A 24,813-nucleotide genomic window follows, 5' to 3' on the forward strand; every position below is an offset into this window, starting at 1 on the left:
TGCAGTCTTGAATGCATATGTCTTCACACCCCAGAGTTCAAACTAGGTGGAAACACCTTTGAATCAAATCAAATCAAATGCTATTTGTCACATGCGCCGAATACAACAGGTGTAGACCTTATAGTGAAATGCTTACTTACAAGCCCTTAACCAACAATGCTTTAAGAAGTTTAAAGAAAAAAAAGTGTTTAAGTAAAAAATAGAAAATAAAAGCAACAAATAATTAAAGAGCAGCAGTAAATAACAATAGCGAGGCTATACACAGGGGGTACCGGTACAGAGTCAATGTATGGAAATCAGAGTTCACGTACTCAAATCTGAGTAATGGCTTTGGCAGCCATTAGAGCTGTGAATTATTTTTGAATACATTTAACCAACTTTGCTAAACTCTTTAGGGCAACATATATCCATTGTTTATGTCAAAATTACTTGAGCTCCGTAAATTTGGTTAGGAGTCAATGATGGACAGCATTATTCAAACTTTGTCAGGACTGAAACTATAGACCACTCAGGAACACTTACGACCTCTCAGTAGCTGTGGGTAAAATCACCAGGGAAAGCCATATTACAACCTATGTGTTGTGATAATTACGTTGTTTGCTCTATAACCTGTTAGTACATATGCCTTGCGACCGTGATATATAGTCCTAAAGGCCAAGACAATAAGAAGACACAGTGGCCGAATAAATTTACCCACACCTTTGTTTCATGACAAAACCAGAGAGCAACCTCTGTCCATGGAAGTCCACAAAGCATATTACATGTAACAAACAGTTACATGACCTACACACGGTCAACCAAGTTAATGTTTCCAACATTTATTAACTACTAAACAACTATTGATTTACAACCACAGAGAGTCTCAAAGAAAACAGGAGCTGCCTCCACTATTCCAGCATCATTTCAACTTCAACATTTCAACATCAATCAAATCACCTCTGCTTAGTCTAATACAGTGACAACTAAAAGATACCAAAAACAATTTGGTTCAATCAATGTAAGCTAAATATGATTTGGCTGTCCATGGTTCTGATTTCTGTGTGTGTGTGTGTGTTCTGATTTCTGTGTGTGTGTGTGTGTGTGGGGGTTCTGATTTCTGTGTGTGTGTGTGTGTGGGTTCTGATTTCTGTGTGTGTGCTTTCATGCAAGCAGAAAAAACATGTTGACTCACCCTACTTGTAGAGAAACGCCAATGCCATAGACCATTGAAGAAATGGTCTATGACTCCGTCATACGGCTTTTAGTTTTGGTTGTCTTTTTTTTGGGGTGCACCAGGACTATTCACAGCTGAGCTCACCCAGTTAAGCTCAACGTTGATTGGCTATTATTTTACACTTTTTTAGCAAGGGAGGCCAAATGCTCGCTGGCTTCCCTTGCATTCAATGCTACAGGCGGCAACAATGTCATATTATTTTTGACCAGACAGCACCAGATAGATGGGCTACACGTACAGAGACAGAGGGGCGCGGTTTTGCTATCCCCGGATGCTTTCTTCGGTGAGATACATTCAGCCTCTTGCGAATTGAAAGACAATTCTGAATCACAGATAAACAAAATATTATTTAAAGTATATATACAGTATGTTGTTCTATTTTTGGGGAAAGCCTGGCTTCTTTTGGCATCCATGAATACATGCAACTGCTGCTTCTTAGAAAGCCATTCTGGTATGTCTTTGGCATTAAAATGTGTGTAATTGTCCTGCTTAAAAATAAAACTCTATCCCAGGGGTAAGTATTCAGAAGACTGAGGCAAGGTTTTCCTTAACTTTTTATCTGGGCTTTTCTCCTTTCATCTTTCTTTTGATCTTGACAAACTCCCCAGTCCCTGCTGGTGACGAGCATACCCATTTCTGAGTGGTCCAAACTCAGTCTTGACGCAAATTTGCTTGAAAATCAGAGACAAGGTTTGAATATTGCTGTCCATCAATGACTCCTAACCAAATTGAATGAGCTTGAGCAATTTTTACAAAAACAATGGATAAATGTTGCCCTAAGAATCTTATTCAAAATTATTCACAGCTGTAATGGCTGCCAAGGGTGTTTCCACCAAGTATTAACTCTGGGGTTGTAACGATTCTCCWCTTCGTCTGAGGAGGAGTAGGAAAAGTCGGACCAATGTGCAGCGTGGTAAGTGTCCATAATTAGATTTTTAATAAATCAACTGAACACGGAACAAAATAACAAAAACACGAACAAACAACCGAAACAGTTCCGACTGGGATTGCACAATAAAGTCAGGGACTTATTTCCATTTTGGTCCATATTTTTTGGCATAAATACATATACAATTGCATAGATATAGAAACATTACAGAGATACAGACAATAAAAGGTTTTACTGTTCACTTTTTACATTCTTTTAAAAAGCGCCGGTATATAAAAATGTGTTCTTATCAGATAGACTAATTTAAAACAGTGAATATTAGAGTATCTGCTGTGGTATTATGCTGGTGGACATCTCTGACAAATAAAAAATAGTTGGATAGGTACCTGGGTCTGAGTACGTGATAATTTTGTCGATCAGATCACGTTGAATTAATACTACTCTTTTTTTGACACAGATAACCAGCCTAGCTGCTTAAAATGCTCGACCTCCAAATGAGTATGAGGGAGGAGTTTAAGGACAATGCTTACAAGCTTGTTTTGGCGGGTTTGTAGTTTATTCTTTAGATGTTTAGTGCTGCTGGTGAACCATGATGTGCACGCATAATCAAAGTGACACTGGACTAGCGCACTTGCCAGAGTCTTTAGTGTGTCTATAGGTAGGTTTCCATCCGATTGGCGACAGATTATTTTTATGTGAATATTTTAAAATCTGCATAAAAAAAATGCGCAATTTCCCATCAGAGTTCTGTTTCTATCTAATTGACTTGTTCAGGATAAAGTACGTGCGTAAATATGTAGTGCACATAAAAATCACCTTTGAGGTTAAATTCCCATGTAAGGAATAAATAATACAAGTTAAATGGGTTTCCATCACATTTTCCACTAGGCCTACTGATTGTTGTCACAAAAAATGTTGCAAAGGTACAGCCCATGTGCCCACTCTGGTACTGGAACGTGCACTTTAGCCAACAGCTTGCAGATACAGTACAGTACAGTGCGGGTATAGCCTACTTTATGATGAGATTATTATGCACAAACGTGCGAGATTGTTCTTACTTGTCAAACGGCAGCCAAGCATCGATCATCACGTCACCAGAATATGACCCTTGATATTTATTGAAAGGAGCATCAAGCTCATCACCGTGCGTTTTCACCACCCTGTGAAGTTAACTATAATTTATTTCATCTGTAGCCTAATAAACTGCATGCTTTCCTGAGTCGTAGTGGAAGGACCATTCCAAGTTTAGTTCGATATGATGGCTGTTATATCAATATTTGTGCATAAAATAATTTCCACCACCATTTCACGCATAATTAATTTTACAGAGACAAAAAGATCGCACCCTGTCTAGCGTATTTTGTAATGTCGACATTTTGGTCTACGTTTTTTATCCGACATGTACTTTACTCGCATAAAAAGGTTGGATGGAAACCTGGTTAATGTCAAGCCATATTGAGGATGGTTATTACAAAAGCAACAGCTACTCTTCCTGGGGTCCACACAAAACATGAAACATGACATAATACAGAACATTAATAGACAAGAACAGCTCAAGGACAGAACTACATTAATAAAAATATAAACAAAAAAGGCACACATAGCCTATACAGCAATACATGCACACAAACTATCTAGGTCAAATTGGGGAGAGGAGTTGTGCCATGTGGTGTTGCTTTATCTGTTTTTTGAAACCAGGTTTGCTGAAAATTTGAGCAATATGAGATGGAACGGAGTTCCATGCAATAATGGCTCAATATAATACTGTGGCTTTCTTGAATTTGTTCTGGATTTGGGGACTGTGAAAAGACCCCTGGTGGCATGTCTGGTGGGGTAAGTGTGTGTGTCAGAGCTGTGTGTAAATTGATTATGCAAACAATTTGGGATTTCAACATATGAATGTTTCTTATAAAAAGAAGAAGTGATGCAGTCAGTTTCTCCTCAACTCTTAGCCAAGAGAGACTGGCATGCATAGTATTTATATTAGCCCTCTGATTACAATGAAGATCAAGACGTGTCGCTCTGTTCTGGGCCAGCTGCAGCTTTACTAGGTCTTTCCTTGCAGCACTCGACCACACGACAGGACAATAATCAAGATAAGACAAAACTAGAGCCTGCAGGACTTGCTTTTTGGAATGTGGTGTCAAAAAAGCAGAGCATCTCTTTATTACGGACAGACCTCTCCCCATATTTACAACCATTGAATTTATATGTTTTGACCATGACAGTTTACAATCTAAGGTAACGTCAAGTAATTTAGTCACACCATTCATTACCAGATTCAGCTGAAGTTTAGAACTAAGGGAATGATTTGTACCAAATACAATGCTCTTAGTTTTAGAGATGTCCAAGACCAGTTTATTACTGGCCACCCATTCCAAAACAGACTGCAATGCTTTGTTAAGGGTTTCAGTGACTTCATTAGCTGTGTTTGCTGATGCGTATATGGTTGAATCATCAGCATACATGGACACCCATGTTTTGTTTAATGCCCGTGGCAGGTCATTGGTAAAAATATAAAAGAGTAGAGGGGCTAGAGAGCTGCCCTGCAGTACACCACACGTTGCATGTTTGACATTAGAGAAGCTTCTATTAAAGAAAACCTTTTGAGTTCTGTTAGATACAGTTGAAGTCGGAAGTTTACATACACTTAGGTTGGAGCCATTAAAACTCGTTTTTCAACCACTCCACAAATTTCTTGTTAACAAACTATAGTTTTGGCAAGTCGGTTAGGATATCTACCTTGTGTATGGCACAAGTAATTTTTCTAACAATTGTTTACATACAGTTTATTTCACTTATAATTCACTGTATCACAATTCCAGTGGGTCAGAAGTTTACATACACTAAGTTGACTGTGCCTTTAAACAGCTAGGAAAATTCCAGAAAATGATGTCATGGCTTTAGAAGCTTCTGATTGGCTAATTGACATAATTTGAGTCAATTGGAGGTGTACCTGTGGATGTATTTCAAGGCCTACCTTCAAACTCAGTGCCTCTTTGCTTGACATTATGGGAAAATCAAAAAAAATCAGCCAAGACCGCAGAAAAAAATTGTAGACCTCCACAAGTCTGGTTCATCCTTGAGAGCAATTTCCAAATGCCTGAAGGTACCACGTTCATCTGTACAAACAATCGTATGCAAGTATAAACACCATGGGACCACGCAGCCGCCATACCGCTCAGGAAGGAGACACTTTGTCTCCTAGAGATGAACGTACTTTGGTGCAAAAAGTGCGAATCAATCCCAGAACAACAGCAAAGGACCTTGTGAAGATGCTGGAGGAAACAGGTACAAAAGTATCTATATCCACAGTAAAACGAGTCCTATATCGACTTAACCTGAAAGGCCGCTCAGCAAGGAAGAAGCCACTGCTCCAAAACCGCCATAAAAAAGCCAGACTACGGTTTGCAACACATGGGGGCAAAGATTGTACTTTTTGGAGATATGTCCTCTGGTCTGATGAAACAAAAATAGAACTGTTTGGCCATAATGACCATCGTTATGTTTGGAGGAAAAAGGGAGATGCTTGCAAGCCGAAGAACACCATCCCAACCGTGAAGCACAGGGGTGGCAGCATCATGTTGTGGGGGTGCTTTGCTGCAGGAGGGACTGGTGCACTTCACAAAATAGATGGCATCACATGGAAGGAACATTTTGTGGATATATTGAAGCAACATCTCAAGACATCAGTCAGGAAGTTAAAGCTTGGTCGCAAATGGGTCTTCCAAATGAATAATGACCCCAAGCATACTTCCAAAGTTGTGACAAAATGGCTTAAGGACAACAAAGTCAAGGTACTGGAGTGGCCATCACAAAGCCCTGACCTCAATCCTATAGAACATTTGTGGGAGCAAGGAGGCCTACAAACCTGACTCGGTTACACCAGCTCTGTCAGGAGGATTGGTCAAAAATGTACTTACCGTAAATTTTATTGTGGGAAGCTTGCTACCCGAAACGTTTGACCCAAGTTAAACAATTCAAAGGCAATGCTACCAAATGCTAATTGAGTGTATGTGTCACGATCGTCGTCAGGGTGGAAATGACCGGACCAAGATGCAGCGTGGTGAGCGTACAATTCTTTTTATTATGAATGTCGCCAACAAAAACAAGAAACAACAAAAATGAACGTGAAGCTGACTAGGGCTATACAGGCCACTAACACAGACAACTACCCACACTTAAGGTGGAAAAACAGGCTGCCTAAGTATGATTCCCAATCAGAGACAACGATAGACAGCTGTCCCTGACTGAGAACCATACCCGGCCAAAACATAGAAACATAGAAACAGAAAACATAGAAATAAAGAAACTAGAATGCCCATCCTAGTCACACCCTGGCCTAACCAAAATAGAGAATAAAAGCCTCTCTGTGGGCAGGGCGTGACAGTATGTAAACTTCTGACCCACTGGGAATGTGATGAAAGAAATAAAAGCTGAGATAAATCTATTATTCTGACATTTCACTTTCTTAAAATAAAGTGGTGATCCGAACTGATCTAAGACAGGGAATTTTTACTTGGATTAAATGTCAGGAATTTTGAAAAACTGAGTTTAATTAAGGGTATTTGGCTAAGGTGTATGTAAACTTCCGACGTCAACTGTAGATAGCTCTGAATCCACAATATGGCAGAGGTTGAAAAGTCATAACACTTACGTTTTTTCAACAACAGGTTATGGCCAATAATATCAAAGGCTGCCGTGAAATCTAACAGTACAGCTCCCACAATCTTCTTATTATCAATTTCTTTCAAACAATCATCAATCACTTGTGTCAGCGCAGTACATGTTGAGTACCCTTCTCTATAAGCATGCTGAAAGTCTGTTGTTAATTTGTTTACAGAGAAATAGCATTGTATTTGGTCAAACACATTCTTTTCCAACAGTTTGCTAAGAGCTGGCAGCAAGCTTATAGTTCTGCTGTTAGAACTAGTATAGGCCGCTTTACCACTTTTGGGTAGTGGAATTACTTTAGCTTCCCTCAAGGCTTTCCGAGGTTTGTCATTATTGATCGTTAACAATAATTTTTACACCTCTCCCACACTAACTTTACAAAATTCAAACTTGCAATTCTTTTCTTTCATTATTTGTTTTTTTTATGCATGAATACGATGGCTCACTGTTCGTTGTTTGCATTTCCTGCCTAAGTTTGCCCACTTTGCCAATTAAGTAATCATTAAAATAATTGGCAACATCAAATGGTTTTGTGATGAATAAGTCATGTGATTCGATGAAAGATGGAGTTGAATTTCTCTTCCTTTTTTTCTCCAATATTTTTTAATCCCTTTTTCTCCCCAATTTTGTTGTATTCAATTGGTAGTTACAGTCTTGTCCCATCGCTGCAACTCCCGTACGGACTCGGGAGAGGCGAAGATTGAGAGCCGTGTGTCCTTCTAAACACGACCCAGCCAAGCCGCACTACTTCTTGACACAATACCTGCTTAACCCGGAAGCCAGCCGCACCAATGTGTCGGAGGAAACACCGTGTCAGCGTGCATGAGCTGGCTGGGACAGAGGCTGGACAGGATCTCTAGTGGCACAGTTAGCACATAATACAGTTTCTTCTTTTTTGTTGTTGAGTTTAGTCAGCCARACTTATTAGCCACTCATTTAGCCCCATCTCTTTCAACCATACAGTTTTTCAATTCCTCATCAATCCATGGAGCCTTAACAGTTCTAACAGTCAGTTTCTTAACAGGTGCATGTTTATCAATAATTGGAAGAAGTAATTTCATAAATTCATCAAGTGCAGCATCTGGATGCTCCTTATTAATCACATCAGACCCACACGTTTTTTTAACATCATCCACATAACAGTCACAGCAAAATATTTTGTATGATCACTTATACACTATTTTAGGCCCAGCTTTTGGAACTTTGGCTTTCCTGGATATAGCCACAATATTGTGATCACTGCATCCAATAGGTACTAATACAGCTTTAGAACAAAGTTCTACAGTATTAGTAAACATGTGATCCGATACATGTGGATGATCTTGTTCCTGYAGTGTTTGTAAACATCCTGGTAGGTTGATTAATAACCTGGTTAGTGAGAAGCTTTCTCTTGAACGGGCAGCTTGATGAAACCCAGTCAATATTAAGGTCCCCAGGAAAGTACACCTCTCTGTTTACATAACTACGTAAGTCGTTTTTTGGGGTATCTGCACTTTCCTATTTATAATTTTTACAACTTTTACTTTTACTTCACTACAGTCCTAATGAAAATAATGTACTTTTTACTCCATACATTTTCGACACCCAAAAGTACTCATTACATTTTGAATGCTTAGCAGGACAGGAAAATTGTCAAATTCACGTACTTATCAAGAGAACATCCMYGGTCATCCATACTGCTTCTGATCTGGCGGACTCACTTAACACACATGCTTCATTTTAAAATGATATCTGGGTGTTGGAATGTGCCCCTGGCTATCCATAAWTTTTAAAAACAAGAAACCGGTGYCTTCTGGTTTGCTTAAAATAAGGAATTTGAAATTATGATCTCGATAATAATTTTCTTTTGATACAAAGTATATATTAGCAATTACATTTACTTTTGATACTTAAGTATATTTAAAACCAAATAGTTTTACTCAAGTAGAATTTTACTGGGTGACTTTCACTTTCACTTGAGTAATTTTCTATTAAGGTATCTTTACTTTTTTTCTTAACTGGGTACTTTTTCCACCACTGTGAATAAATTGTAGATGTATATCACAAGATTCCATAGGTCGTTAGGTCGTTTGGCAACCCGTGACTCTACTTACATCCGTAACCCAAACTTTTTGTTGAACTTCATCAGTTGACTTTGCAACCATAACTGAAGACAAAAAAAGGTGGTGTATGTGACTGGACTGGACTTTGAGGTGTTATTCACACTTCAGAGACAATGTGTTATTTCCTGTTTTGGAGGATTTCCCACATAAACCAAACGTGAAACCAACGTTCTAAGGGATGTCTGTGGGCTACAGTGAAAATGATTGCTTTGAGTTTAACAAATTGTGATCCCACTGCCTACACTCTTTAAAAAAAAGTGCTATCTAGAACCTAAAAGGGTTCTTCAGGCTGTCCCCATAGGAAAACAATTTTAAGAGCCCTTTTGGTTCCTGGTAAAACCTAAAAGGATTCTCCTATGGGGACAGCGGAAGAACCCTTTTTTGAACCCTTTTTGTTGTATTCGACCTGTATGTTTCACTATCAAATGTTTTGGCAGGAGTTGTAATGGCGGGACAAGGATTTCAAGGTGCACTGAGGGTCATGCTCCTTGTGTGTCTCCTTGGACTAACAAAAGAGTTTGGTAAGAAGTGCTGTTTTCACAATACAATGCAAGTTTAAAAGTGGGTTTAATTTAGTGTAGTTGTTTTGTATTCCACATTTTAAAGACTGTGTAAAATATTAACAATAATTAACTTCTTTCCRTAGAACTTGAGGACAAAGACTGGGATGAGTTGAGGTYTGATGTGGCTGCGCTGCACAGATTGAAAGGATTACCTGATCAAATGACACGTAGGACCACAGGAGCAGACACCAGGTGAGTTAATTTAGYCTTGATGTCTCTGTCAAACCTCTCTTAGCCATTGTTGAATGAGATGTTCAATATTGTTTATCTCTGTTTAGAGAGATAATAATGCACGGGACCAGGACAAAGAGATTCAGCAATTACAGGTAACATATCCACTCAGAGAAGTGACAAAATGTATTATTGCCCAGTACAGACTTGAAAGAGGAATTACATAACAGCAAATGATTTAGGTAGTACTCATCTATTGTATTTCCTCAGGGCATATGTGGAGAAAAAGCCCATGGCTTTATTTGATGGTCTTAGGGGATGTGACAATTTTACAACATGCGTCATTCAAATGGACCAGGTAAGAAAGTGTCTGTTAAGCTGCATGTATGAATAGTTATTTATGAGCTATAATTGTAATTCTAGTACAGACATGTACAGTAGCATATCTTTATTCATATTTATTCCAGTCATTTAATTGAAATGTGTTAACTGGAATTGGTAGGTTATTAATAATATATAGGCTAGTCAATATAGCATTACCCCACCGCAAATCATAGCAGCACCGACATAGCAGCACTCCACCGGTAAATCATTAGATCTGATTAATGCAATTCAATCTTTGATGACTGTAACCATAGAAAAAATATGTAATAATATATGCAGCAATGAACGGGGTTCACAGGGTGAAAGAAAGGACTCAAGATCAGAATTCTATCATGTAGGAACTATCTTCCTTTTGGTGCAATCATGAGTGTAAATACAAAATCTGGACATKTTACCGTGGAATCAGCGTCAGCGTCAGGTCTTGAGTCAGCAGCTTACAACGCAAAATCTAAGATTTTTTATAACTAACCCAGGATAGACCAGAGCCTGTCGTTTCATAGTGGGCAGACCAAACAAGGACGTGGGCAGAGCCAAGCACAAGCTAGTGAGATCCTATTGGCTTGTTCTAGCATTTATTTGCATATTTCCGTTTGGGAACACCTACTCTGTGAAGTGCACGTGTGCAATAGCTCAATTCGCCCTTACCYAAAGTCTACAAAATGCAGTCCACTCCATTTGCTACAGATTCTAGTTTTGGTAACAGAAAACTGTATGGATATCAAATGTTTAATCATTGAGATTTTCAGAATGTTGGCCAAAATCCATCTCGCTCCATCTTCTCCCACTGCTGGCCACTGGGCTTCCTCTCATCACCATATTTGGTAGTGAGTGGAAACACCAATAGGATGCTTCACATTACATCTGGTGAAATATCTGGCTCATTGTTCTATCTGTGACAATATTCTATAAATGGCTAGTTATAGGAAAACATTTGATTTAATCCATTTTAGAACAAGGCTGTAATGTAACAAAAAGTGGAAATAGCCAAGGGGTCTGAATACTTTACGAATGCACTGTATACACTGAACAAAAATATAAATGCAACATGCAATAATATAATTTATAATAATRATATAATAATATAATAATGAAGATTTTACTGAGTTCAAATCAAATCAAATTGTATTTGTCACATGTGCCGAATACAACAGGTGTAGACCTTACTGTGAAATGCTTAACCCTTAACCAACAAGCCCTTAACCAACAATGCAGTTTTAAGAAAAATAAGAGTGAAGAAAATATTTACTAAATAAACAAAAGTATAAAAAAGTAACACAATAAAATAACAATAACGAGGCTATATACAGGGTGTACCAGTACCGAGTCAATGTGTGGGGGTACAGGTTAGTCGAGGGAATTGAGGTAATATGTACATGTAGGTAGGGGTAAAGTGACTATCAATAGATAATAAACAGCGAGTAGCAGTAGCGTAAAAAAAGGGTGAATGCAAATGTGTCYGGGWAGCCATTTGATTAGCTGTTCAGCTGTTGGCTTGGGGGTGGAAGCTGTTAAGGAGCCTTTTGGACCTATACTTGGCACTCCAGCACCGCATGGGTGGCAATTGTTAGGCCCTTCCTCTGATATTGCCTGGTATAGATGTCCTGGATGACAGGAATCTTGGCCCCAGTGATGTACTGGTTCGTACTCACTGCCCTCTGTAGCGCCTTGCGGTCGGATGCAAGGCAGTTGCCATACCAGGCTGTGATGCAACCAGTCAGGATGMTCTCAATGGTGCAGCAGTAGCACTTTTGAGGATCTGAGGACCCATGCCAAATCKTTTCCGTCTCCTGAGGGGGAATAGGTGTTGTCTTGCCCTCTTCACAACTTTCTTGGTGTGTTTGGACCATGATAGTTTGTTGGTGTGTCACGACTTCCTCCGAAGTCGGTCCCTCTCCTTGTTCRGGCGACGTTCGGCGGTCGACGTCACCAGTCTTCTAGCCATCGCCGATCCACCTTTCATTTTCCATTTGTTTTGTCTTGTCTTCCATCACACCTGGTTTCAATCCCATCAATTACATGTTGTGTATTTACCCTCTGTTCCCCACATGTCCTTGTCCGGTATTGTTGATTGTAAGAGTTTGATCACTGTGAGGTATAGTTACCCGCTACCGCTCATAGCCACAGTGATTGAGTCAATGCACGGGGCGCGCTTCTTCACCAAACTAGATCTCAGGAGCGCTTACAACCTGGTTCGTATCCGGGAGGAAGACGAGTAGAAGACGGCTTTCAGTACCACCTCAGGGCACTATGAATACCTCGTCATGCTGTACAGGTTGATGAATGTGCCATCAGTCTTCCAAGCCTTTGTAGACGAGATTTTCAGGGACCTGCAYGGGCAGGGTGTAGTGGTGTATATTAATGACATTTTGATATRCTCCGCTGCACGCGCCGAGCATGTGTCCCTGGTGCACAGGGTGCTTGGTTGCCTGTTGGAGCATGACCTGTACATCAAGGCTGAGAAATGCCTGTTCTTCCAGCAGTCCGTCTCCTTCCTAGGGTATCGCATTTCCACCTCAGGGGTGGAGATGGATAGTGACCGCATTTCAGCCGTGCATAATTGGCCGACTCCCACCCCGGGGAAGGAGGTGCAGCGATTCTTAGGGTTTGCCAACTACTACCGGAGGTTTATCCGGAGTTTTGGTCAGGTAGCGGCTCCCATTACGTCACTGCTGAAGGGGGGCCCGGTGCGCTTGCAGTGGACAGCTGAGGCAGACAGGGCWTTCAGTCACCTGAGGGCTTTGTTTACCTCGGCTCCCGTGCTGGCCCATCCGGATCCCTCTTTGGCGTTCATAGTGGAGGTGGCCGCATCCGAGGCTGGGATAGGAGCTGTGCTCTCTCAGCGCTCGGGTACGCCACCGAAGCTCCACCCTTGTGTCTTCTTCTCGAAGAAGCTCAGCCCGGCGGAGCGAAACTATGACGTGGGGGACCGGGAGTTGTTGGCTCTCGTCAAGGCCCTGAAGGCGTGGAGACATTGGCTTGAGGGGGCTAGACACCCTTTTCTCATCTGGACTGACCACCGTAATCTGGAGTACATCCGGGCGGCGGGGAAACTGAACCMTCGCCAGGCAAGGTGGGCCWTGTTTTTCACCCGTTTTGTGTTTACCCTTTCCTACAGACCAGGCTCCCAGAATGTGAAGGCAGACGCATTGTCTCGGCTGTATGACACAGAGGAGCGGCCCATGGATCCCACTCCCATACTCCCCGCCTCCTGCCTGGTGGCGCCGGTAGTGTGGGAGCTGGACACGGACATTGAGCAGGCRTTACATGCAGAGCCCGCTCCCGTCCAGTGTCCCGCTAGGCGTCTGTATGTCCCGTCTGCTGTTCGTGACCGGTTGATCTATTGAGCCCACACGTCACCCTCCTCTGGTCATCCTGGGATCGGTCGGACAGTGCGCTGTTTGAGCGGGAGGTACTGGTGGCCTACCTTGGCTAAGGACGTGAGGGATTATGTTTCCTCCTGTTCGGTGTGCGCCCAGTGTAAGGCTCCTAGGCACCTGCCCAGAGGTAAGCTACACCACTTACCCGTTCCACAACGGCCTTGGTCACACCTGACGATGGATTTTCTGACCGATCTTCCACTCTCACAGCGTAACACCGTGATCCTGGTCGTTGTGGATCGTTTCTCAAAGTCCTGTCGTCTCCTCCCTCTGCCCGGTCTCCCTACGGCCCTACAGACTGCAGAGGCCTTGTTTACGCACGTCTTCTGGCACTACGGGGTGCCTGAGGATATAGTGTCTGATCGGGGTCCCCAGTTCACGTYTAGGGYCTGGAAGGCGTTCATGGAACGTCTGGGGGTCTCGATCAGCCTTACTTCAGGGTTTTACCCCGAGAGTAATGGGCAGGTGGAGAGAGTAAACCAGGATGTGGGCAGGTTTCTGTGGTCCTATTGCTACGACCGGCCGGGGGAGTGGTCGGCRTTCGTGCCATGGGCTGAGATGGCACAGAACTTGCTTCGCCACTCCTCCACTAACCTCTCTCCCTTCCTGTGTGTACTGGGGTACCAGCCRGGTTCTGGCGCCTTGGCATCAGAGTCAGACCGAGGTTCCTGCGGTGGACAACTGGTTCAGGCGCGAGGAGGAGACATGGGAGGCTGTCCATGTTCACCTTCAGCAGGCTGTGATRRCCAAAAGGAGAACGCAGATCRCCACCGCAGTGAGGTCTGGCTCTCGACCCGAAACCTGCACCTCCGCCTGCCCTGCCGGAAGCTGGGTCCGCGGTTTGTGGGGCCATTTAAAGTCCTGAGGAGAGTGAAYGAGGTTTGTTATAGGTTACAACTTCCACCCGATTACCGTATTAACCCCTCGTTCCTTGTGTCTCTCCTCAGGCCGGAGGTGGCTGGTCCGCTCCAGGAGTCTGAGGTGCGGGAGGTTCCTCCACCCCCTCTGGACATCGGGGGCGAGGGGCCTTCAGTATCTCGTGGAGTGGGAGGGGTACGGTCCGGAGGAGAGGTGCTGGGTTCCAGTCGAGGACGTGTTGGACCCTTCAATGCTGCAGGAGTTCCACCGTCTTCGTCCGGATCGCCCTGCGCCTCGCCCTCCGGGTCRTCTCCGAGCTCGGGGTCGCTGCGCTGCTTGAGCCGCGCGTCAAGGGGGGATACTGTCATGACTTCCTCCGAAGTGTTGAAGATCAGCATARCAGATGTGTTTTTGCCTACCGTTTATTTATTTTTACTTTTTCACCTTTTTCTCCCCAATTTCGTGATATCCAAATGGTAGGTACAGTCTTGTCCCATCTCTGCAACTCCCCTACGGACTAGGGAGAGGCGAAGGTCGATAGCCAAGCATCCTCCGAAACACGACCCCGCCAAGCCGCACTTCTTCTTGACACACTGCTCACTTAACCCGGAAGCCAGYCGCACTAATGGGTCAGAGGAAACACCGTCCAGCTGGTGAGTGAAGTCAGCTTGCAGGAGCCAGGCCCGCCACAAGTAGTCACTAGAGYGCGAAAATCCCCGCCGGCCAAACTCTCCCCCAACCCGGACGACGCTGGGCAAATTGTGCGCTGCCTCATGGGTCTCCTGGTCACGGCTGGCTATGACACAACCTGGGATCGAACSCGGGTCTGTAGGTGTTGCCTACCCTTACCACCTGGGGCCGGCCTGTCAGGAAGTCCAGTATCCAGTTGCAGAGGGAGGTGTTTAGTCCCAGGGTCCTTAGCTTACAGTTCATAGAAGGAAGTCAGTCATTTGAAATAAATAAATGAAGTCCTAATCTATGGATTTCACATGACTGTGCAGGGGAGCAGCCATGGGTGAGCCTGGGAGGACATAGGCCCTCCCATTGGGGAGCCAGGCCCAACCAATATGAATGAGTTTTCCCCCCCAAAAGGGCTTTATTACACACAGAAATACACCCAACTTATTTGCCATTCCTTTTGTCTCATCCCTTTCAACCATAACATTTTTCAATTCCTCATCAATCCACGAAGATTTAACAGTTTTTACAGTCATTTTCTTAATGGGTGCATGCTTATTAGTAACTGGAATAAGCAATTTCATGAATGTTTCAAGTGCAGCGTCTGGTTGTTCCTCAATACACACCACGAGCCAACAAATATTATTTACATCAACAACATAGGAATCACTAAAACATTTATTGYAGGAACTCTTACACACTATATTAGGCCCAGTCATTGGAACTTTGGTTTTTCTAGAGAGGGTTACTATATTGTGATCATTACATCCGATGGATCTGGATACTGCTTTTAGGCAAATTTCTGCAGCATTAGTAAGGATGTGTTAAATACATGTGATCAATACCCTGGTAGGTTGACTGATAACCTGAACCAGGTTGCAGGCACTGGTTACAGTTTGAAGCTTTTTCTTGAGTGGGCAGCTTGATGAAAGCCAGTCAATATTTAAATCATCCAGAAAATATACCTCTCTGTTGATATCACATACATTATCAATCATTTCACACATGTTCTCTAGATAGTGACTAGTAGCACTTGGTGGTCTATAGCAGCTTCCCACAAGAATAGGCTTTAGGTGAGGTAGGTGAACCTGTAGCCATATTATTTCAATAGTATTTAACATGAGATCCTCTCTAAGCTTTACAGGAATGTGGTACTGAATATAAACAGCAACACCTCCACCATTGGCATTTCTGTTTTTTTCTGTAGATGTTATAACAATGCATTGCTACCACTGTATCATCAAAGGTATTATCTATGTGAGTTTCAGAGATAATCAGAATATGAATGTCATCTGTTAATAGCAAGTTATTAATTTCATGAACCATGTTTCTTAAGATACAAATGTTAACGTGGCCTTTTTTTAGCACCTTTCTGGAATGCTTGATTGTTTTCATTACTTTACTTGGAAGCTTAGCAGAAGTAGAAATGCTMATGTTATTTATGTTARTGCAGGGTGAGCTGCACACCGTGAATTTCCTGCTAGTGCACACCTTCTCATTGCTAACAGTATAACTCTGGTTCATAGGCACATGATACCTGTATACAATAGCTGTAGGATCAGCAGAAGCATTCACGGCAGTTAGAGGGACATAAATGAGGTTACTTACATTTTGTCTACCAAGGCCCCTGGTTTAATGTACATTTGCTGAAGCATTATGACAACTCAGCGACACAATGGTAGGGATTAACTGAGCTGGGATTGGGTCATTGATATGTCATTGTCTCAACACAGCCATATAATGCTGTGAAAGGATCCAGGAACCATAATTATTCGGGTGGATCCCATCCTCCTTATAAAACGTGTTTTGTTTCCAAAAGGTGTAGAAATTGTCAACAATAATCACTTAGCCAGTTGTGAAGAAAAATAATCCCACTAAAGCRTTCAATGCCACGATTCAGAGAGGGCACAGGGCCAGATATGATGGGTCTTTTATTAGTGTTTCAACAGAGCTGCCCTTCATAATGCCATTAAAACCCACATGGACTACGATAGAATCGATTTCCATGTCCTGGCGTAGGACATAAACAATGACAACAATGACAAAATACAAGAACATGATAATATAGTGCCTTTGGAAAGTATTCAGACCCCTTGACTTTTTCTACATTTTGTTATGTTACAGCTAATTCTAAAATGGATTAAATAATTACAAATCCTCAGCAATCTACACACAATACCCTATAATGACAAAGCAAAAACAGGTTATTATACATTTATGCAAATCAAATCAAAAAACTGAAATAACGTATTTACATACGTATTCAGACCCTTTGCTATGAGACTTGAAATTGAGCTCAGTTGCATCCTGTTTACATTGATCATCCTTGAGATGTTTCKACAACTTGATTGGAGTCCACCTGTGGTAAATTCAATTGATTGGACATGATTTGAAAAGGCACACACCTGTCTATACAAGGTCCCACAGTTGACAGTGCATGTCAGAGCAAAAACCAAGCCATGAGGTCARAGGAATTGTCCGTAGAGCTCTGAGACAGGATTGTGTCAAGGCGCAGATCTGGGGAAGGGTACCAAAAAATGTCTGCAGCATTGAATGTCCCCAAGAACACAGTGGCCTCCATTATTCTTAAATGGAAGAATTTTGGAACCACCAAGACTCTTTCTAGAGCTGACCACATACAACACAGAGTTTACATATGGAATAAACAAACATACAATCAATAATACAGTAGAATACATATATACAGCATGTGCAAATGAAGTAGGATGAGAGAGGTAGGCAATAAATAGGCCATGGTGGCGAAGTAATTACAATATAGAAATTAAACACTGGAATGGTAGGGTGTGCAGAAGATGAATGTGCAAGTAGAGATACTGGGGTGCAAGGGAGCAAGATAAATAAAATAAATACAGTATGGGATGAGGTAGATTGCATGGTGTCACGCCCTGACCTTAGTTTTCTATATTTATGTATTATTTTGGTCAGGTCAGGTGTGGACGAGGGGGGTATGCTTGTTTGTTATGTCTAGGGTTTTTGTATATCTAGGGGTGTTTGTTAGTCTAGGTTTATTATAGGTCTATGGTGGCCTGAATTGGTTCCCAATCAGAGACAGCTGTTTATCGTTGTCTCTGATTGGGGATCCTATTTAGGTTGCCATTTTCCATTTGGGTTTTGTGGGTTATTGTCTATGTGTAGTTGCCTGTTTCAGCACTCGCTGTTCATAGCTTCACATTCGTTTTGTTAGTTTGTTTAGTGTTCTTTCTTTATTTAAAGGAAGATGTATTCATATCATGCTGCGCCTTGGTCTCATCATTACGACGAACTGACAGATGGGCTATTTACAGATGAGCTATGTACAGGTGCAGTGGGATTCTGTGAGCTGCTCTGACAGCTCGTGCTTAAAGCTAGTGAGGGAGGTAAGAGCCTCCAGCTTCAGAGATTTTTGCAGTTCGTTCCAGTCATTGGCAGCAGAGAACTGGAAGGAGAGGCGGCCGAAGGAAGAATTGGCTTTGGGGGTGACCAGWGAGATATACCTGCTGGAGCCCGTGCTACGGGTGGGTGCTGCTATGGTGACCAGTGAGCTGAGATAAGGCGGGGCTTTACCTAGCAGAGACTTGTAGATGACCTGGAGCCAGTGGGTTTGGCGAMGAGTATGAAGCGAGGACCAGCCAAAGAGAGCATATAGGTCGCAGTGGTGGGTAGCATGAGAAACCAGATTCTCTGRTCTGATGAAACCAAGACTGAACTCTTTGAACTCATTTTAGAATAAGGCTGTAACTTAACAAAATGTTGAAAAAGTCAAGGGGTCTGAATACTTTCCGGAGGCACTGTAGATAGGAGACAGCAAATTAGATCTGCAAGGCTAGATGTTGATGGTGTAGATAGCATGAATCTGTAACAACAATTCTGTATTAGCAGTGAGCTAATGCGACCATTACATTTAGAGCATGCTAGCTAACTCATTTGTTCAGCAATAACATTCAAAATACATCACAAAAACCCGCAAATCTAACAGGAAAATACCAACTGAGATGCAAAAATACCATCTGAGACATTCGCAGACCAGGCGCCCTCAGCATGCTCCAYCTGCAGCTGGATGCTTCTGAAAAATATAACACAATTACACAATTGTGGACCAACTTACTTATAGTCTTTCTTGAACTGCATTGCTGGTTAAGGGCTTGTAAGTAAGCATTTCACGGTAAGGTCTACACCTGATTTGATTTGACTTAACACACTTAACCCAAAAATGTATCCATGTTTTCATCATCATTATAAAGCCCTAGTTAGTTTGTAACTTTGGTAAAGTCATTTCTGAAGTTTTGTAACGGTCGTTCTCCTCCTCTTCGTCTGAAGAGGAGGAGTAGGGATTGGACCAAAGCGCAGCGTGAAGTGTTGACATAAYGATATTTATTTAACAAGACGAAAASTAAACACACTTGAGAATTTACAAAATAATAAMMGAAGTCAACAGACCTGAACAAACGAACTTACAGAACACGAAGAACGCACGAACAGGAACAGACTACATATACGAACGACACCGAACAGTCCCGTGTGGTGCGAACAAAGAGGATGACGCTGTCCTGTTTACACAAAGGCCCTTCTCTTGGCACACCTTGCTGACGAGTCCACTCTTCCTTGTCCATTATAGAGAAGTTTGTTGCTGTAGGTGTAAGACATTTCAGAAGCAGACAGCAGCAAATCTTGGATCTTTTGTCCATCAATTCTTCCAGGAACCTTCAAAATCCTGAGGGAAAAAAACAATAAAAAACAGATTGAATCCGGGATTCGAAGATTTAACCCACTCAATCATAAAAGCAAGAACAAACAGGACTGACCTCCATGAGATATAAAATGTGTGTTTCAACCATGTTTTGAAACTACAGTGGGTGTCATGATTGACACTTGATAGGTAGCCTAGGCGTGAGTTGGGCCAGTAACCAAAAGGTTGCTGGTTTGAATCGAGCCAAGTAGGTGAAAAATCTGTGCCGAGCAGAGGCCTTAACCTCAATCTGTAAGTTGCTCTGGAAAAGAGTGTCTACTAAATATAAAATGTATAAAGATGAGCAATAATATACATGTACTAAAAACTGATCTATATTTTACTGTCAAAAGTAATAATTGTTTTTCTCAAAAAGGTAGCACAAAATGATTGCCCACGAAAGATTTTTATGAATAAAGTAGTAAAGTAGTATTTGGTGCCATATTCCTAGCACGCAAGACTACATCAAGCTTGTGAAACTTGTTGGATGCATTTGATATTCTTGGTTTTTCAGATTATTTTGTGCTCAATAGAAATTAATGTAAGTAATTATTGGTGTCATTTTGGAGTCACTTTTATTGTAAATAAGAAGTGAATATGTTTCTGAACACTTCTAATCATTATGATGCACCAGATTACGGATCATCCTGAATGAATCATACATGCTAACCTCCCTGTTATTGGTAATGGTGAGAGGTTAGCATGTCATGGGGGTATGACTTCAACCCTCTGTAACGTTTCATTCATCATTGTTCATGATTCAATCAGGTATCAGTTTTTCTCATCTTTATTCAAGGTTGTCAATAATTCTCAGACACTATTGGTTTACAATTGCATTTGTACAAACATGGAGAACAGCCAGGCTGACAAAGATTATATTTTGGGTTGTTGGGCACGACAGTGAACTAAAAATATATTTATTTTTTTAACACTTTTTTGGTTACTACAGTATCCCACGTGTGTTATTCATAGTTTTGATGTCATAGGGGGCTCGTTCAGCTAGTTGTATCTTGTCTCTTGATACTATGTCTTGTTTTGTGGTGGTTTGGCGTATTTCATGTCTATACTAATATAAAAATGTGTTAGCTAGCTAATCAACAATTGTAACGATGTATTTAAAGAGACTTCAAGTAATCATTGTGCAAATGTAATTTTTCAGTCAACATTTACAGACTAAATATAGTTTACACAACTGACACACATCCTGAGCTGTTGAACTGTTCACCTCTATACCACGTGGTTATTATTGACCCTTCTGGTCATCTGTGAACATTTGAACTTCTTGAAGAACAATCTGACCTAAATGGCATGTATTTTTTGGGGTGAGGGCCCCTGAAGTGGGTGCAAAAAGATGAGAACAATCTCTCCCACTTACTTACTGCTTTGACTATTAAAGATGTTTCTTTGAAAAAAATATTTTAATAGGAATAGTTTCAACATATCAAAAGGAGAGTTCTGTTCACGTATCAGGGTTGACCTTAAAATGAGGGACAGACGTAAATTAATCAGTAATCACGTGAAAAAAATAATAAACTTGTCACGTTCCTGACCTTATTCCTTTTTAACTTTGAGTTGTCAGTCGACGGTATTGGGTGGGTAGTCTATGTTTTGTGTTTCTAGTTGGGGTTAATGTGTTGCCTGATATGGTTCTCAATTAGAGCAGGTGTTTGACGTTTCCTCTGATGAGAACCATAATAAGGTAGGTGCTGTTCCTTTTCTTTGTTGTGGGTTGTTTTCCTGTCTGTGTTGTTCGCACCACACGGGACTGTCATGTGTCGTCCTGAACGATATACGTTTTGTTCTGCGATTGGTTCTGTTCTGTAAGTTCGTTTGTTCAGTCTTGATTCGTTCATAATTGTTAAATTCTCAGTGTGTTTAGTTTGTCACGTCTAAAGGTGTCCTAAATAAATACTATGCAAACTTCGCGCGCTTGGTCCAATCCCTACTCTCCCTACTTCAAGTACGAAGGAGGAGAAGACCGTTACAGCAACACCCACCACAAGGATCAAGCGCGTGACGAGGAACCAGCAAGCACGGCTAAAAAACCAGGACTCGTGGATTGGGAGGAATACATGGACGGAAAAGACCTGGCTAGACAGGGGAATATGCCGCGCCGTGAGGAATGGAGGCAGCCGAAAGCCCAAATCGGTATGGTAGGAGACGGCCAGCACGGAGGCGGTCACTGAAGCCGATCCTGAAAGAAACCCCAAAAAATGGATATCAAGACTGGGGGGGGCTAAGGGAGCTTACGTGGCAGGGGCAGTAGGAGACCATGCGCCTCACTATCGCCATGCTACCGATGGAGAGCGGGAGTGTACCCGGGCAGACCGTGTTACATGCAAGTCAGAGCCAATGTCTCTGTACGTGTTGCAAGCCCGGTGCGGTACTACCAGCCCTCGATATCGGCCGGCTGATTTGAGAATTGAGCCCATAGTATGGAAGCGGCCCAACAGCGATCGGCCTATCAAGTGGTCTTTGCGGACTCAAACAGCCACCGGTAGCATTACTGCATGTGTCCCGTCGACATACCCGGTGCGGTCATTCCACATATCCGCCACAAGCCTCGCTTTGGTCATTGCGCCGTGGACTCACAAGTTACATCCTAGTAAGGTTTGACACGGAGTGACTCATAAGGAGCAGTAGCCGCACGGACGTGAGTAAATGTACATGTCGCCACTCGCGCAAAACAAGTCCAGTACTCACCATGAACACTCGACCCAAAGCTTCCCAGTGCGCACACAAGTCCATTCCGTTCTCTCCTCAGGTAACAACTCGGGCTCTGTCCCAGCGCGGTACCCACTGGCCACGGCACCTCGTAACATACGCCAAGCCTCCTGTTTAGCATCATGCAGGTCATTGATAGGCACCGGTTCCTCTCTCCCCCGCATCGCCGTAGGGCGTGTCCCAGCCCGGTACACAGTACGCACCAACCACCAGGCCTAAAGGCGCTTCGAGATAGTGTGCCCTGTCCTGCTCCCGCACTACCTGAAGTCGTTCCTTAGCCGGTACTCCAGTTACGGCACACGCCCAGGCTATCAGTGCGCCTCACCGCAGAGGTTTCGTTGCCACGCACAGGCAGAGCGCCTCTCGTCCGAACGGCAGAGCTGCCCGTCTGACTGTCCAGAGCGCGCTGTCCAGAGGCGAGCCTCTGCTGTCTGCCGAGCCGTCAGACTGCCGTCTGTCGAGCCGTCAGAGCTGCCCGTCTGTCCGAGCCGTCAGAGCTGCCGTCTCTGTCCGAGCCGTCAGAGCTGCCCGTTCTGTCCCGAGCCGCCAGAGCTGCCCGCTTGTCCCGACCGTCAGAGCTGCCCGTCTGTCCCGAGCCGTCAGCTGCCGTCCGTGTCCCAGCCGTCAGAGCTGCCAGTCTGCCGACCCGCAGCCAGCATGAGCAGCAGAGCCGCAGCAGCACGAGCAGCCAGAGCGCAGCCGCCATGACAGCCAGAGCCGCCAGCCACATGCAGCAGACGCCAGCCTGGCAGCAGACCAGTAGCTCACGCTTCTGACCCATCAGCCATGAATCAAGACTCAGAGCCGCCACCCATGTCCATGCACCACAGTCTTATCAGAAGGCCTGTCAGTTTCAGCTATGGAGTCAAACCAGATGGGGTGATTATTTCGCACGCAAGCCATGATCAGATGGCCCAGCTACCTCTAGCTCATGCCTTACCTCTCAATCTCATTGAACCATTCAATGACACATAACTGAATGTATTGATTTCTATTGTGTTAATTGACTGTACGTTGTTATTTTATGTTAACTCTGTGTGCTTGTGTGCACTGCGGCTTTATCTTGCCATGTTTCGAGTTGATGTGAACGTTTCGGAAACTGGCTACCGCGTTAAATAAAGGTGAAAGAAAAATAAAATAAATTGGAGATGTTGGTTAGAGCGGCCCTGCCTAATAAAAACACCTCACAAAATGTAGTTTGTCTATTCAAAGAAGCATTGCCTGATGTTGAGCATGCGTCGAACAAAAATAGATTCAAGAAATAAGATTTAAGAATTGTTGACTTGCATAAACTGGAAAGGATTAACAAAAGTATCTCTAAAGCCATGATGTCCATACAGTCCATGGTAAGACAAATTGTTTAAATGGAGAAAGTTTAGCACTGTTGTTATTCCCTGGGATGGCGTACCTGCAAGATGATCATAAAGCACAGCGCAGAATGCTCAAAGTTAAGATGAAATCATAGGTCAACAAGACTACGAAATTGCTGGAAACATGCAACATCTTGTCGACCTGAAGTCAAACGATAGTAAAAATCAAGAAGAATGGGTGTCATGGGGAGGACACAGAACGGAAGAGCCACTGGTCACCAAAAATATTGCTGCCCGTCGAAAGACAACGCCCCCCCCGAAAGGGAGGAGAATCTGCAAGGGAAAAGGAAGAGGGAGAAGCCGCAGCAGTGAGCAGCAGAGGCACAGCCAGAGCGCAGCCATGCACCGAGTCAGCAAGGCAGAGCAGCCAGAGCCGTACAGGCCACCATGAGCAGCCAGAGCCGTCACCCCATGAGCAGCAGAGCCGTCAGCCAGCCATGAGCAGCAGACCGTCAGCCAGCCATGAGCAGCCAGAGCGCACCTAACACGAGCACAGAGCCGCAGTCAGACCAGAGCCGTCAGCCAGAGATCCGCGCAGAGCCGTCCAGCGAGGATCCCTGAGCCGTTAGTCAGCCAGGACGCCGAGCCAGCCACCAGAATCGTCCATCCGGCTGCCCTCATCCGGGGAGCCCCTCATTCGGAGAGCCCTCATTCGGAGATGTCCTCATTCCGGTGTGCCCCAATTCAATCCGTTGGCCCTCAATTCCGGCTCCCTTAGGTCCGGTGCGCCCCTAACTAAGTGGTGTAATTTGGAGGTTGGATCATTTGAGGAGCCTAGAAAGCGGTAGCTATGGTGGACCACGACCAGCGCCAGAGCCGCCACCGTGGACAGACGCCCACCAGACCCTCCCCTAACTTTACGCTGCGGCGGAGTTCGACCTAAGGGGGGTATATGTCACGTTCCGACTTATTTTTCCTTTTAACTTGTTTAGTTGGTTCAACGTGAGCTTGGTAGTCTATGTTTGTGTTTCTATTGGTAATTGTGCCTGATAGCTCAATTAGAGCAGGTGTTTGACTTTCCCTGATGGAGAACCATTTATTAAGGTCAGGTTTTCCACTGTTTGTTTGGTGGTGTTTTTTGTGT

The 24,813-nt window shown here is 43.3% G+C and overlaps 1 protein-coding gene across 1 annotated transcript in view; it reads left to right on the forward strand.

Annotated features, from left to right (window-relative positions):
* LOC111967159 (uncharacterized) overlaps positions 1–24,813 on the forward strand; it is a 32,827-nt gene that overhangs the window by 979 nt on the left and 7,035 nt on the right. The window contains exons 2-5 of the mRNA XM_023992022.2: positions 9,316–9,399; positions 9,525–9,633; positions 9,720–9,767; positions 9,883–9,970. Coding sequence (XP_023847790.1) covers positions 9,324–9,399; positions 9,525–9,633; positions 9,720–9,767; positions 9,883–9,970 — 321 coding nt within the window. The 5' untranslated portion in view covers positions 9,316–9,323. The remainder of the gene's footprint in view (positions 1–9,315; positions 9,400–9,524; positions 9,634–9,719; positions 9,768–9,882; positions 9,971–24,813) is intronic.

Source organism: Salvelinus sp. IW2-2015, linkage group LG8 (assembly GCF_002910315.2).
Source record: "Salvelinus sp. IW2-2015 linkage group LG8, ASM291031v2, whole genome shotgun sequence".
NCBI lineage: Eukaryota > Metazoa > Chordata > Actinopteri > Salmoniformes > Salmonidae > Salvelinus > Salvelinus sp. IW2-2015.